The 15,039-nt window shown below is 40.1% G+C and overlaps 1 protein-coding gene across 5 annotated transcripts in view; it reads left to right on the forward strand.

Moving 5' to 3' along the window:
• The window catches only part of LOC117360021 (prosaposin-like), a 160,229-nt gene that overhangs the window by 49,570 nt on the left and 95,620 nt on the right, over window positions 1-15,039 (forward strand). For 4 of the 5 annotated variants that reach the window (XM_033943565.1, XM_033943567.1, XM_033943569.1 and 1 more), the window contains exons 4-6: window positions 1,262-1,451; window positions 3,301-3,446; window positions 14,919-15,008. In XM_033943565.1, the coding sequence (XP_033799456.1) occupies window positions 1,262-1,451; window positions 3,301-3,446; window positions 14,919-15,008 (426 nt within the window). The remainder of the gene's footprint in view (window positions 1-1,261; window positions 1,452-3,300; window positions 3,447-14,918; window positions 15,009-15,039) is intronic. The other variant, XM_033943566.1, reaches the window with a different exon arrangement.

Consider the following 15,039-nt stretch of genomic DNA (forward strand, 5'->3'; position numbering starts at 1 on the left):
GGTCCTGGTCTGCCCACAAGGACTTCCTTCTTCTGCGTCATCAGTGATGTCGGCGATGCAGCAGAGGGAAGGCCCCAGCGGGCAGGCCAGGAGCAACCTGTTTACCACTGCTACTTTAGGTTGGAGTCAGAGGTGAGGCGAATCATCATTAAATCGCGTTGCGGTATTGGCAGCAATTCCCACATGCTGCCTGCTACTGACTTGGGGAGAGGGGGAGCAGATCCATTCAATTGAATCGGGCAGCACTACCGTGTATTCCCAACAAGCGGCTCGCGTACTGTGTGTTGAGAAACACTGTTTTAGAGTATAAGTATGATCCAAAATTAAAGTATTGTTGCATTAATATGTTGAACTCTACTAAACTTTGAAGATAGTGTTTTAGGAACTGTAATCCTACTCTGAGGAAAGAAATTGATTATTTTATTATAATATAGGTATGTAATTGAAGTGCTGGAAAAATACAATTGAATAATGAAATAGTACTGCTTAAAAGCTAAGTTATTTAAATTATTTATAATTAATCTTGCAAATGAAATAAGATAATAAGATGAAGACTCTAGTAAATAGGGATGAATGAAGAATTGACAGACCCGATGAGTTAGTAAACTCATAAGGTCAATCTGACATCCCATATATAACAAATTATAACTGTTAATCCACTGAGATAGTGTATTGATCTTTTTGAATTTATCAAAATCACAAAGTGTCTGAAGAGGATGTCCTGGGATAAAGCACAGTTACATACTGTAACAAGTGTTATCCAGGGACAGCAGGCAGATATTCTCATAATCCACCCATCTCCCCTGGTTGGCTTCTTAGCTGGTTAATTGAACTGAGAAGCCGTACACCTATGTCGGGCGGGAAGGCACTCATGTATGTGTGGTCGGTTGCAAACTTTCTAAAGTTCTTCAAGTGGCGATGCACTTGGAACCTTCCGTGCTGAGGCTCTGTGGATGATGTCCATATGTGAGAATATCTGCCTGCTGTCCTTGGATAATACCTGTTAACGGTAAGTAACTGTGCTTTGTGATAAATGACTGGTTAAGTGGAATGGGGCGAAGAAGGGTTTAGATATATATACCTTTGTTATGATCTTGATAGATTTATCAAGTGATGTTAGTAAATCTATGTATTACTTATATTGTGCACTTGTTGAAAGTTTAAAAATGAATAAAGAATTATATAAAAAGTGGAATGGGGCGAGAAATAGTGGATTCAGTTTGTGCAGTTAACATGCTTTTTGTCTTATTTTGTACTTCAGGAACGCATAATAGATAAATTGGAATATGTATGTATCTTTTTACCAATACCATTATCTTCGTTAGAGGATTGCGTGTCCATTGCATTCTTATATGCCAATGTGATCCTTGGAATACTAGTAGAAGAGGCCAGACCCGAACGTGCATGTTCCAAGCTTGGATACTGCCCTAAAAACAAGCTTTTCCTAGTTGGTAAGATCTCCCATGACTGGTGTAGTAGTATTCTTAGTTGTACTAAAGCAGCATATATTTGTAATTTTGGTAGGATTTATTAATATTTTCAGTGTCGAATAAATAGGTGGAAGAAAGATCAATGTGAAACAATGTACTTAGGTTCTTTGAGTCTATATTTATTTGTTTTATTTATTTAAAGATTTATCAACCGCCTATTCCTAAGCGCCATTACAGAAAATAAGACAGTGTCTTATATTCATTTAAGTACATAAGTACATAAGTAGTCGCCTCCGCCGGGGCAGACCAGAGGTCCATCCAGCCCAGCGGTCCGCTCACGCGGCGGCCCATCAGGCATATTGCCTGGTCAGCGGTCCCTGACTAATTTTATTGCCTACCTCTACAGTTATCTCTAAACCTTCCACTGCTCTTATCTGTACCCCTCAATCCCTTTGTCTTTTGGGCCCAAAAAATGCACTAGGGCTTATTTTCGGGATAGTGCTTATTTTTTTTTCATGTACATGATCATCTCTCCCTTCCTCTCCTTCACCCCAATTCTTCCTCTTTCCTTTCTCTCCTCCACATGTGCACTATCTTTCCTCCCCTCTCACCCATCCCCTTGTGCCTTTCCTCTGCAGCATCTTTCTATCCCGCCCATCCCCCTGTGTAGCAGAACCCTTACACTGCATAGCATCTTTCTATCCCTTCCATCCCTTGTGCAGCAGAACCCTTTCACAGCTTCTATCCCTCCCTCCCATCCCTCACGCAGCTGAACCCCGCTAATCCTCCCATCCTTCCATCTCTTCCTCCCTTCCAAACCCCGTCGACCGCAAGACCTACATACCTCCCTTCAAAGAGCAGTGTTGTCGGCATTCTAAACAGGTTGCTTTGCGGCCTTCTCCCACCAGTGCCTTCCGTGCGTCGTGTTACTGATGACATCAATGATTCGGCAGAGGGAATGCTCTGGCGGGAGAAGGCCGCGAAGCAGCCTGTTTAGAGTGCTGAATGCGCTGCTCTTTGTAGGTCTTGTGGTTGGAGAGTGAATGGGGTTCGGTCGGGAGGGAGAAATGGAAAGATGGGAGTTCAGCGGGAGTTGGGCGGGGGGGGGGGGAGCACTGCTGCTGGTGAATCCAGGGACATTCGGGTTAGGCTTCCGGGGACTAGGGCTTATATTAAGACCTACCCTAAAAATCATGTTAGGGCTTATTTTCGAGGTAGGTCTTATTTTCGGGAAAACACGGTAGTTTTTTGGGGATAGAGAGCTTTTGTAAACTATCAGCATCAGAGTTTGCAGATGCTTCTAATGTGTACTCATTTTCAAAGGGAAAATATCCACATGCACTGGGTTTTATTGCAAAAAATGAGTATAAAATTAGGTATAGGCCTTTTCTTTTTTTTTTTTGCTTGTAGACTTGAAAATCAGCTTGTTTTCTTCCCCTTCTCTATCCTCGAACACCTCTTCATAATGAAGCTGCAAGTCATGTACAGACTTTAAGCCACATCGAGGGAGGACAGTTTAAGACAACTGATTAAGCTATTTTTACCTACATAAATATGGCTTTGGAACTTGTTTCCACATTTGTGTTCTTTCTGATTTGGAAATAAATATGAAGGACAAGTAGGAATTTTTTTCCAAGTTCTTAAGCTATTGTCTTAAGCTGCTGTTGCCATATTTGGATGGCAATGATACGGTAGACCCAGTACTTATGGTTTTACACTGAATATTGTGCTAGTGACTGAAAAAAATAGGCAGTCTTCCTCTTTTATTCATGTTCTTCTGCTTTTCTTGTGTGTAGCCATTTAGAACATTTCACAGTCTGTTCCATGAAGTGTCATTGCTAATACTTAAATTTTCTGACTTTTTCAACAGAGAGAATTACTCCAGAACAGTTAAGCTCTGGTGAATTTTCCACAATACGTAAACTAATAGTAAATTACTTTGACATACTCTTGGAGAAGAATGAAAATGTACTGCATGAAGTCTGTAACTTTCTTCAATCTTCTGCTCAAGAACAGGTAACAAGATTAAGGGGATGACTGAAGAAAGACTAAACAAATTAGATTTCTTTAGCCTAATGAAGAAACAAACTGAGGGGGGATATCACTGGGGTTTATAAAATGTGTGACATGCAACATGGTTATGCATGCTTTAAATTTAGTGCTAGTGTTATGAAACTAGTAGCATATTTAAGATATGTAAGAATATTTTGTTCAGTTGTAATCCATGAAATTTCTTGATAGATACTGAGCTCAGGGCCAGTAGAATGAGTTAAAGGATTGGAATAGATTCTAGAGATGAGGTCCATTGGCAAATAGATTAGCTCAATTGCTCACTCCCAGATATAAGTCTATTTAGATCTTTTTTTCTGTTAGTATCTGGGTAGTTTCAAGTGCCCCAGACTGGCCACTGCTAGGACAGGATTCTGGGCTAGATGGATCATCACTCTGACCTATTGTAGGCTGACACCTCTTTACAATCTAGGTAATGCCATTTTGTTCTTGAAATAAGGTCCTGACTTGACTGGTCAGTCATCGCTCTGATATGAATTGGAAAACCCTCAACAGTCCTATAGTAGCACCTGCTCTTACTGTGGGTTTACTGTGTAAAGAGGTGACCTGAGGGTAGGAGATTGGGCTTGCAAGTTAGGTTTTCTGTTTAGGTTTGGGTTATGTTTCAAAAAGTAACCTTAGTCTAGTCCCTATGTACCCCAAACTGGTAGCTTAAGGTTGTAACTGGCCCTAAAGCCTTCCAGCAGGACTCCTCAGTGCCCCTAGTGGGTACAGTTAAAATTTGACCCAGTATGGAGTTACCTTGCAGACACTGCATTAATATGAGTAAAACAAACAAAAACCAGAATCAATACACACAACTCCAAGTTCAGTTCCAAAAGTAAATTTAATTGTCAGAATGGCAAAATCCAGAAATCAATGTAACTTTTAAAACACAAAAGAAAAACTTCAAAGGGAAAAAACTCTGGGAGAGTTCAGGGTTTCTCCTCACAACTGCCAATAATCTTCTCTGGTTTTATTCACTACCGAGCTTCTTGCAATAAGGCTATCAGAGCCTGCTCCTAGCAGGTTCCAAGTGAGTTCAGTTCTCTGCGATGCTACACCAACATTCAATCAGTCTCTGCAAAAACACAAGCCTCCAGCTTATTTTATAGCACTGCTGGGTCTAGGGGAGTGCCTCAAGTTTGTCTGCAAAAGCACAAAAACAGCTTTCAAAATCCCTCCCAGTTGTTGGCAAACTTCTCCCCACTCAAAAAGGCATTCTCAGCTTCTTAACAAAATGTGCAGAGAACACAAATAGAAAAACAAACAATCTCACAGTTCAGGTAGTCCATGAAACTGGTTGGAAAATAAAACCACCTCAGCCAAAATAGCAAACCAAAAAACAAAACTCACAGTTCTTTGCTCAGTCCTTGAAAAGGGTTGCCAAGCCTACTTCCATCAGCTCAGAAGCCACTTCCAAGCCCTCGGGGACCAGCTCTCCTTGCAGCTCCATTGGTATCTCCTGGTCTGCTTTCAGCAACTCTGAAGTGGGTCCAGCCTTTCCACTTCCATGGGGTCACAGGTATTACCCATGTTTGAGCTGGGAAGCTCTTCTTTAGGGAAAGACCTGAGCTTCCTCCCTAAACTGCCTAGTAGCTTGCTAACATCTACTGGCTTTGCAAGGGGGAAACCATGCCCTGCTCTAGCTGAGCTTGCTCTCACTTGGGCTTCTCTATGGCTCCCCTGGTGGACATTGGAGCAATAGTCTTCCTCCCTATTCCTAGGACTAGGTTTAAAATCTATGTTCCTAGCCCTGCTGTGTGGATGGTAATGATTGTGCTTCTTTGCTCTGAGTTGATATTATTAGAATTTCTTTTGAATTAGGGTGGATGTTACTAATCCAATGTCTTACTTGTATATAATGCATGTTAAATAGAATTTCAAATAGACAATATATGTCATTTCCATGGACCTTGAAATAGAAGGAATTGTCATTCACTTTATAAATTGTAGTTTCATTATTGTCAGTGTTTTATGAGCAGATCAGAACCTTGGTTCAGGGAATTCCCCAAGTCCCTCCTTCTCCTATCCTTTTCTGTAGAGCTCTCACATGCTTTGGTATGAAATGAAGGGGGCAGCAGAGATTGGGGAGGAGAAGGAGGTGTTCAAAAGCTGTGATCGACATCTTTCCGCAGTATGCTCGTGAGAATAAGTGTACCCTATGGTTAAGCATACCATTCCTATCTACTGGAAAAGTTATTATCTCTAACCAGTGTGTTATCTTAACAGTTGGTCTTGAAGTTGGTGAGACTGACGGTAGGAAGGATGAAAATGTAAACAATGTACCAGTTCTGGGGCACTACCTTGTATTATTTTTTTTTTAAACCCATAATATAGGTAAAAAAAATCCTTTACCTGAAATTCTAAAATCTGAAAAGCTCCAAAAACCGAAATTTGATGCAAACCAGAAGTAGTCAGTTTCTCCGTGACATCCAAAACCAAATGCAGATGCATGCTTTTCTCCTGATCTTTGCACAATTCAAGTCAGAGAGCTGGAAAATGCAGAGAAGAGCTGTAGATTCCACTCAGGGTGGCAGTGAGAAGCAGAAAAGGAAGTGTTGATCTCTGTCAATAGCACAGAAAGTTAATGTATTGAAGCTTGATGAAGGTATGTGTCTGTACACTGACTGAAGAATATGGTGTGAGAACAACAACCATATGACTTAAAAAGTTGTGAATGTTTTATAGTGAGAGTGGTGACCAGAAATTGAGAACCAGCAAAAACATTGCATAGGACATAAGACAAAGATTTAGATCATGTGCTGATTGAGTGGGTTCGGCAAAGAAGGCGTGAACACATGCCATTAACTGGTTTGATAGTAATGAAGCAAGCCCAAAATACAATCAAGAACTGAACATAGATGGCGAGTGTGACTGTTCAGAAGGTTGGCTTCAGAAATTTAAGAAGTGCTGAAAGTTACATCAATGAATTTTCTAAGAGAATATCTAATGGAAACCTTGGTCCTGAACAAATTTACAGTGCTAATGAAATAGCTCTACTGGTGATACGAGTATGTTCCTAGAAAAACATTGACAATCACTGATGAACAAGCACCATCTGGTTTTAAGGACACAAAGGACAGTCCTTCGACTGAGCCTGCATGCGGAAGCTCTCCCCTAGAATCAGTAGACTTTTTTTTTTCCCCTACTGAGCATGTGCGGATTACCTTCCCTCTGGGATGACGCCTTCCAACTGTCAGTTATATAACTAGCTAATTGAAATAGTGACAAGAGGGGATGGCGGGCAAGTGTCCCTTGCTTTCTACGGAGAACACCTGTTACAGGTATGCAACTTGGCTTTCTCCAGGGACAAGCAGAGGTAATGCAGCCACACTTGCTGGTGAGTCCCTAGCTGAAAAGTAAGGTGGGTGGAGGTACAGGACTACAATGCAAATAACAGGATAACTTTTTTTGCATGTAACAAAGCTTCGAGCACCCACAAATAAAGTTTGCAGTGATTGGAAAAAGCCAACATCCTTGATGTTGGAAGAGTGTATGTCATCTACCTGCGGAGTATTATGCTAACAAAGCATGGGTAATCAGAGAAACATTTAGTGATTGGTTCCATAACCACTCTGCCAGTAACAAGAGCTCATTGTAGAGAAGCTGAACTAGAGCTCAATTTTTTTAACTAGTTCTAGGAACTGCTCTGTATATCCATCTCAAGAACTTCTTGTGAAAAGTGTTTCTGCCATTTACTTCCCACTCAATGTTGACATCCTTACTATATGGCCTTGTGACCAAAGAATTTTGCGTTCCATGAAGACCAAGTATAAAGACTTTTGTGTTTTCTAAATTGCATGCATGATGCAATTAACAGACACACAAAAATTCAAGACTTTCTCATGGGGTTCAAATTATTTTGCTTTGAATGTTATAATTTTTTTGTGTGTTTGTTTTTTTTTTGCTTGGGTTCTTCTGTTCTTCGAGCATTCTCTGGGACTTTGGTGCTGTAGAACTTCTAGTTACGTTGATCTGTACCGGACTCCTCAATGGTTTCCACTTTTTTTTCCACCACTATCCTGCTGAATATAGTTCCACACCACCTCATTTGAGAGTAGAACTGATCTGTATTTAAATTCATATCTTTTTTTCTTTTGAAAAAAACAACAACCCATATTAAATTAAATATTATTATAATATTATAAATGTAAACAACAATAGGATCATTTACATATTATAGTACTTAGGGGAGTCTTTATTTTCTCATTGAAATTTATGATTTGGGGGCATTATAAGCTTGTAATATATAAATATATAAAATCATATGTATTATGTATAATTTTAATAGGTATAACTTAATAACAATAGTACCTAAGGGAGGGTAATAGATTAATGTGGGTTAGTGGTGGAAATAAACTGGAAAAGTAAAATGAAATGCATTTGATTATGATATAATAGGGAATATTAAGAGATGAGTTGGTAATATAATTTATGAATGGAAAATAAATATATTTAGGTAGTCTGTGGAGGGGAAGGGAAATACTGCTGCTGCTGCTGCACAGGGAAGTGGGGTGGGGATGGGAAATGCTGCTGCACAGGGAAATGGAGGGGAGGGAATGCTGCTGCGGCTGCTGCACAGGGAAGTGTGGGGGGAAATGCTGCTGCTGCACAGGGAAGTGGGGTGGGGGAGGGAAATGCTGCTGCACAGGGAAATGGAGGGGGAGGGAATGCAGCTGCGGCTGCTGCACAGGGAAGTGGGTGGAGGGAAATGCTGCTGCTGCAAAGGGAAGTGGGGTGGGGAGGGAAATACTGCTGTACAGGGAAATGGAGGGGGAGGGAATGCTGCTGCAGCTTCTGCACAGGGAAATGGGGGGAGGGAAATGCTGCTGCTGCTGCATAAGTGGCAGGGAGAGAGACAGATAGAAAAAAGACAGACAGTGGGAGGGAGGGAGAAAGAAAGAAAGATAAACAGCGGGAGGGAGACAGAAAGAAAGGAAGAAAGACACAGGGGCATGGAGAGAGACAGAAAGACAGACAATAACCAATTATTATTGGTTCAGCTAATTGACTAGATAATATGAAAGAGTATGGGCATGTATTAGATCCAATGAAAAACTCAATATTTTCATTGCTAGGATGGAGGAAAATTGAAAACGGTTTGGGCATTATAATAAATATAGGATTTAAGTGTATTTATAACATCTATAAGTTATGTAGAGAGATCTTGTGTTTATTGGGTATATGAAATATTTGTGTATGATTTAGTCTAAATCAAAATTTGCTTTGAATTAATGTAAGTGCCTTGTGAATTGGAAAAGATAACAAATTTAGGTCTAATATCTTTATAACATCTAAGGTCATTAGTAACATATGAGAATAGTTGTGGATAAGCCTGGGGGGAGTTTTAAAATCACTTGTCTATATGGGTGTTCTCAAGCATTCGTATTATTTATATGGGGGGGGGGGGTTAAGGGGTATATGGATGTGTAAGGATACAACAAAGGGAAGGTAGGAAAATGAATTTCTGTAGGTTTTCTTTGAAGCTCAGGTTAATAATAATCATAAAATGAATCTTAAAATCTTTTCATTAAATGTCAATGGGCAAAATCACCCTATTTAAGTGGAAAAAAACACTTAATTTTTTGAAACAGCAGGCTGCAGATATATATTTTATACAGGAGTCACATCTATGTGAAGTAGAATCAAAAAAGCTGGAAGAAGGATGGGTAAAGCATTGTTTCTATGCTCCGGCGGTAGGGAAAAAAGGAGAAGTGACTATTCCGGTCCATAAGAGATGTATGGCTATATTCACTTTAAAAGATAAAGATCCCTCAGGAAGGTGGGTGCATGTGCAAATGAGATCTGGGAAAAATTATTTGGCGCTCTTTAATATCTACACCCCTAATTCTAATCAATCAGAATTTTTTTATATCTCTTCAGAAACTGTTGCCACTGGCTACTTCTAAAATACTAGTTGCTGGGGACTTTAATGCTGTCATGGATCTATTGATGGATAAAAATTCTAGCAGGGTAATTAAGTCAATGGGGTTAGATAATGGTACAGTCTTGTGGTTTAAAAGATATATGGAGGATCCTACATTTTAATGTTCGGGAATTTTCATTTTGTTCCCATGTTCATAATTCATTTTCAAGAATAGACTATATTTTTGTTTCAGATTTATTAGTACAAAATGTGATAAAAGCTAACATAGACCCAATTGTCTTATCAGATCATAGTGGTGTCTGGATTGAATTGAGGGTTGATGAAGATGATATGGGAAGACCTTTTTGGAGATTCAATAATACATTGCTTGCAGATTCAAAATTTCTTGAAAAAATTCGACAAAAAATGGAGGAATATTTTCAAATCAATGTATCAAAAGAAATTTCAGAGGAAATATTATGGGATGCGCTTAAAGCAGCCATAAGGGGCAGATTATTTCATTTGTGGCACATGTTAGGAAAAAACTTTATATGGAATTTGCTATTTTGGAAAAAGAGATTAAGGAATTGGAGGCAAAATTAACAGTAAAGTGGGGATATGATACTTTACAAGCCCTACTAAAAGTTAAATATAAATATAATGAGATTTCCTCACAGTTTGCAAGGAAAGATTTGTTTTCTCAACAAGCTCTGTATTATGGAAACTCGAATAAAGCGGGAAGATTATTGACTAATTACCTCAAAGCGAAAAAAATGAAAGTAAAAATTGTTGCGATCAGTGTTCTCCCCAGAAATTTTTTCTAGCCGGGTGGCATGAAAAAGTAGCTGGGTGAGGCGGGATGGGGAAATTTGGTGGTGGGGAAAATTAACCCCCTCTTATACTAAGGTGGCTAACATTTTTAGCACGTACAAACTCCCGCGCTACGCGGGAAAACTAACGCCATCTCAATGCTGGCATTAGCGTCTAGCACACGTGGTAATTCTGCGTGCGATAAACACACACTAAAACCATTTTCGCAACTTAGTAAAAGGAGCCCTAAATGTATACTATTTTTATTAGTTAATTATTATTATTTTTCAATGCTCAATATGACTTCCTTTTTAAGGTTTGACACTTGTGCCAGAATATTTTTACTAAATTTAAGAAGCATCCAATGCTAGAAGGGAATAATTAGATATTTGCCCTCTTTCAAATGGTATAGAGGTTTAAAAAAGGGAAAGGTGTTATGTCAGGTTTAATCTAGCCATTTATTTCTGCATGAATTTAAACAACTAAAAAAAAGATAAATATAGCTCATCCAGTCTTACAAGAATGGCTCTACAGCAGGAGTGTCCACACTTTTTGGGCTTGTGAGCTACTTTTAAAATGACCAAGTCAAAATGATTTACCAACAATAAAATTTTAAAAAACACAAAGCACACTGTACGCAGAGAAAATGTTAATTATCATTTATATTCCAGGGTTTTATCAAAGATGTCAATGCAGATGACTCTATCCAATGTCACCTCAGTAAGAACTATACAAAAATAGACAAATATACCCCCTCCCTTTTTACTAAACCACAATAGTGGTTTTTAGCACAGGGAGATGCGCTGAATGCCCTGCACTGCTCTTGATGCTCATAGGCTCCCTGCGCTAAAAACCGCTATTGTGGTTTAGTAAAAGGGGGCCATAGTGCAAAATATAGACAGCAGATATAAATTCTCAAAACGGATACATTTTGATCACTAAATTGAAAATAATATCATTTTCCTACCTTTTTGTCTGGTGATTTCATGAGTCTCTGGTTGCACTTCCTTCTTCTGACTGTAAATCCAATATTTCTTTCTTTCTGCCACTTCCCTTTTCTTTCTGTCTCTCTTTCTTTCTCTATCCCCCTGACTGCTTGTTTCTCTCTCCCCCTACCCCCTCTTTATTTCTGCCTTTCTTTCTCTCTCTTTCTTCCCCTGATTGTCTTTCTTTCTCTCTCCCCCTGCCCCCCCCAAGCCATCGTGCCGATTTCTCCACTTCCCTGATTCTTTCACTACCCCCTAAGCCACAACGCCGATTTCTCCCTGCTGCTTCCGTGAGCTAGGCCAGGCACGTACAAGCGCCGGACTCACAAGACTTCACCTCTGATGTCAATTCTAATGTCGGAGAGGAAATTCCAGGCCAGCCAGGCAGCGATTGGCTGGCTCAGAACTACCTCTCCGACATCAGAATTGACATTGGAGGTGAAGTCTTGTGAGTCTGGCACTTGTATGCGCCTGGCCTGGCTCGGGGAGGCAGGAAGAAAGATTTCAAAGGCAATGCAATCGACTTACATTGCCTTTGCGATCTACTGGTTGATCGCGATCGACCATTTGGGCACCCCTGCTGTTATGATATCCTGTCCTGACCTGAGGAAAGGGGTTTAGTCCCAAAAAACTGCCTTATTTCAATTTCCTATTTATAAACTTTAATTAATACAGTTACAATACTACTTGATTCTAAGTAAAGCAACAATTTTTTTTCTACCTTTTGTCATTTCTGCTTTAATCGTCTTCTCTTCGCTCTCTTCTTTCTATTCAGCATTTGTCCTCACTCCCTTCCATGCAATATCTGTCCTCTCTTTGCCCCTTCCACCCAGCCTCTGCCCTCTCTCTCTCTACCCCTTCCATCCACTGTCCACCTTCTCTCTGCCTCTTGCATCCACTGTCTGCCCTTTCTCTGTTCCATATGGCATCTTCCCTCTTTCTATGTCCCTTCAATAAACTGTATATCCTGTGCCCTTTCTCTCCTTTGTACATGATTCATTTCAGCTTCACCCCCTCCCCTATGCTCTGGTATCTCTCTCTTCTCCTTTCCTTCCTTCCTTCCCACTCCACCCCACCCCATGGTCTGGCATCGCTATCTCCTTCCCTTTTCTCCCCCATGCCCTGGCATCTCCCTCCCCCCTCCCCCCATATGCGCTGACATCTCTCCCTCCCTCGATGGTCTGGTAGATCCTTTCCTTTCCCTCTATCCCATAGTCTTGGTGTCTCTTGCCTCTCCTCTCCCTTACCTGGTCTTCCTTATCCCCTCTCTCTCCCCAATTGGGTGCTGCTGCAGCAGCTCATCCCCCCTCCCCCTCCCCAATTGGGTGCTGATGCAGCACTTTTCTTCCTCTCCCCCCTCCCCATTGGGTGCACCAGCTTTTATCTTCCCCCTCCCCCCCAAATTGGGTGCAGCAGCAACATTTCTCTTCCCTTCCCCCCAGAATGGGTGCAGCAGCAGAATATTTCTCTTCCCCCTCCCCTATTCGATACAGCAGCAGCATTTCTCTTCCCATCCCTCCCAGCTTACAACTTACTGCTTTTACTTGCTTCGGGAACTTCCTCGCTGCCGGGTCCTGCCTTCGCAGAAACAGAAAGTAGGCAGGACCTGGCAACGAGGAAGGCCCAAAGCAAGTAAAGCATGCTGGCAAAAAAGGCAGGCGTCAAAACAAAATTTTTGGCGGAGTCAGCCCGGAAAGGAGCATCGATGGCAGCAGAAGGATTCGCCGGGCGGTCATCTTAATTAGCTGGGCGGTGTGCCTGGTTAAAAGGCCCTGAGGAGAACACTGGTTGCGATGAAAGACGAAAAAGGTGACATTCATTTACAAATTGGAAATATTCTAAAACAATTTGAATTTTTACAAAACTTTGCATTCTTCTGAGCTTTATTCAAATAAAGAAAAGGATGGTATAGAATTTTTAAGGGTCTTAAAATTCCCGAGTGTTCCGCCACTAATTTCTGACAGGTGGGATGATAAGTAACACTCAGAAAAGCACCCATACAATATAAAGCATAAACAATAACACTTTATTATACATATATAAGAATTAAATATAAAATAGCATCACCTTGACCCCATATAACGACCATCTTCACCATTGGGAATCCCTGCAATAGATAGATGGGTGGACCAAAGGACTGTCCCTTGAGACGTGGATTCTCCCTCCAAACGTCATGGATTCCAAGGTTAGAGGCAAGTCCCGTCTTTTATATTGGGTGAAAAGCTGGGAAAACTGCTTGCCTCTTAGTAAGACAGCTGGTACTGGTCCTTTGTTATTTGTTTTGGCAACTCCTAGGTCAAAAAGGTCAACATAGCAGATATTTGTCACTGTCCCTTTCTTTTTGATGTATTTTCCCATCTGTCTTTACTGATGATCATCTGGTTTTACTGTCCTTTGAAAATCAATGAGGTCAGGATGTTAGCTCAGCTGTCCTTTTGAGATCAAGGAGGTCAGATCTCAGATAAGCAAGGTTATTGTAGAGACCATCTGGTCTTACTGTCCTGTGGAGATCAAAGAGGTCAGGATCTCAAATAAGCAAGGAGGTGTTGCAGTTTATTGTCTCTTTGATGCTATCCAGTTGTCACTCAAATAAAGGAAGTCAGGATCTCAAATAAGCAAGGTTATTGTAGAGACCATCTGGTCTTACTGTTCTTTGGAGGTCAGGATGTCAGGTAAGCAGACTTGAGGATACATATCAGTAATATTCTGAACATGTCAGTAAGTAATATGCTGAACATGTCAGTAATATGCTGAGGTATAACACCGAGCATATGAAAGGTAGTCTCGAAGTGCCCATATTGATAAAGGAATTGCAAACAGCATTGAAGTCCCTTAGAGTTGGATCCGCTCCAGGTGGTGATGGTTTCACGGTGGAATTTTATAAATCATTTCAAATTACCCTATTACCTTATTTGCTAAATCTATATCAGGCTCAACTAACTAAAGATTGCATATTAGGTACTATGGCAGAATCCTTAACTATTGTTTTGCCGAAGCCAAATAAAGATCTTATGTTGGTTTCAAATTACAGGCCTATTTCTTTGATTAATGTAGATGGTAAACTGTTGGCTAAGTTATACGCTTAGCTAAGGCTCTCCCTTATATCATCAGAATGTACCAAACGGGGTTCTTCTAATAACACTAGATTGGTGTTACATATGTTAAATCTATCAAATCTATTATGGATGATCCGGCCTTCTCTGTAATTGAGAAATTGATATTAATTCTTCATATCAATGTAATAAATAAAGTTGTCTTGTATTATTAATAATTGATAGAAGGGTGGGTGGGTAAAGTTATGGTTCTATATACTAATTGTATAAAATGGTGTAATCTCTAATATTTTTCTGTATTCAATCAAATGTACTACATTGTTGTATACAAAAAAAAAGACTTATTTGAAGACCACGTTGAAAAAAAAAAAGAAAAGTGTTTTGAATAATGGTGGAGTTTTTTTGGTCTATTATTGTGTGCTCATTTGACTACTTCAGGCTTGCTTGGATTAAACTGAGCACTGTGAACACCGAGGCCTTTTTTCTGTACACTTGAGAAGGTTGAATATGTACAGAAGAGGTATTTGATTGATATTTTCATTCTCTTGTCCTTTTTGTATATTTTCTCTTTGTATACATTAGCCATTTGCCAGGTTTCCACCTCCTTAAACTTATTCCCTGATTGCTACCTATAATTCTAATTCTTTTTTTTTAAATCTGCTTTCATTTATCTGCTGTAGTCAGTCTGCACTATCACTAAATGCTCTACTTTCCATGACAGAATAACACGCTCCTGATGAAGTGTGACTCTATTCTCTGTGAGCTATATATGACAGAAGTTGGTAAATTTCTGGAAAACAACACAATTAAGGTATGAACTATTTGGGCACTTTGGATAGTGA

The sequence above is a fragment of the Geotrypetes seraphini genome, chromosome 4 (assembly GCF_902459505.1).
Source record: "Geotrypetes seraphini chromosome 4, aGeoSer1.1, whole genome shotgun sequence".
NCBI lineage: Eukaryota > Metazoa > Chordata > Amphibia > Gymnophiona > Dermophiidae > Geotrypetes > Geotrypetes seraphini.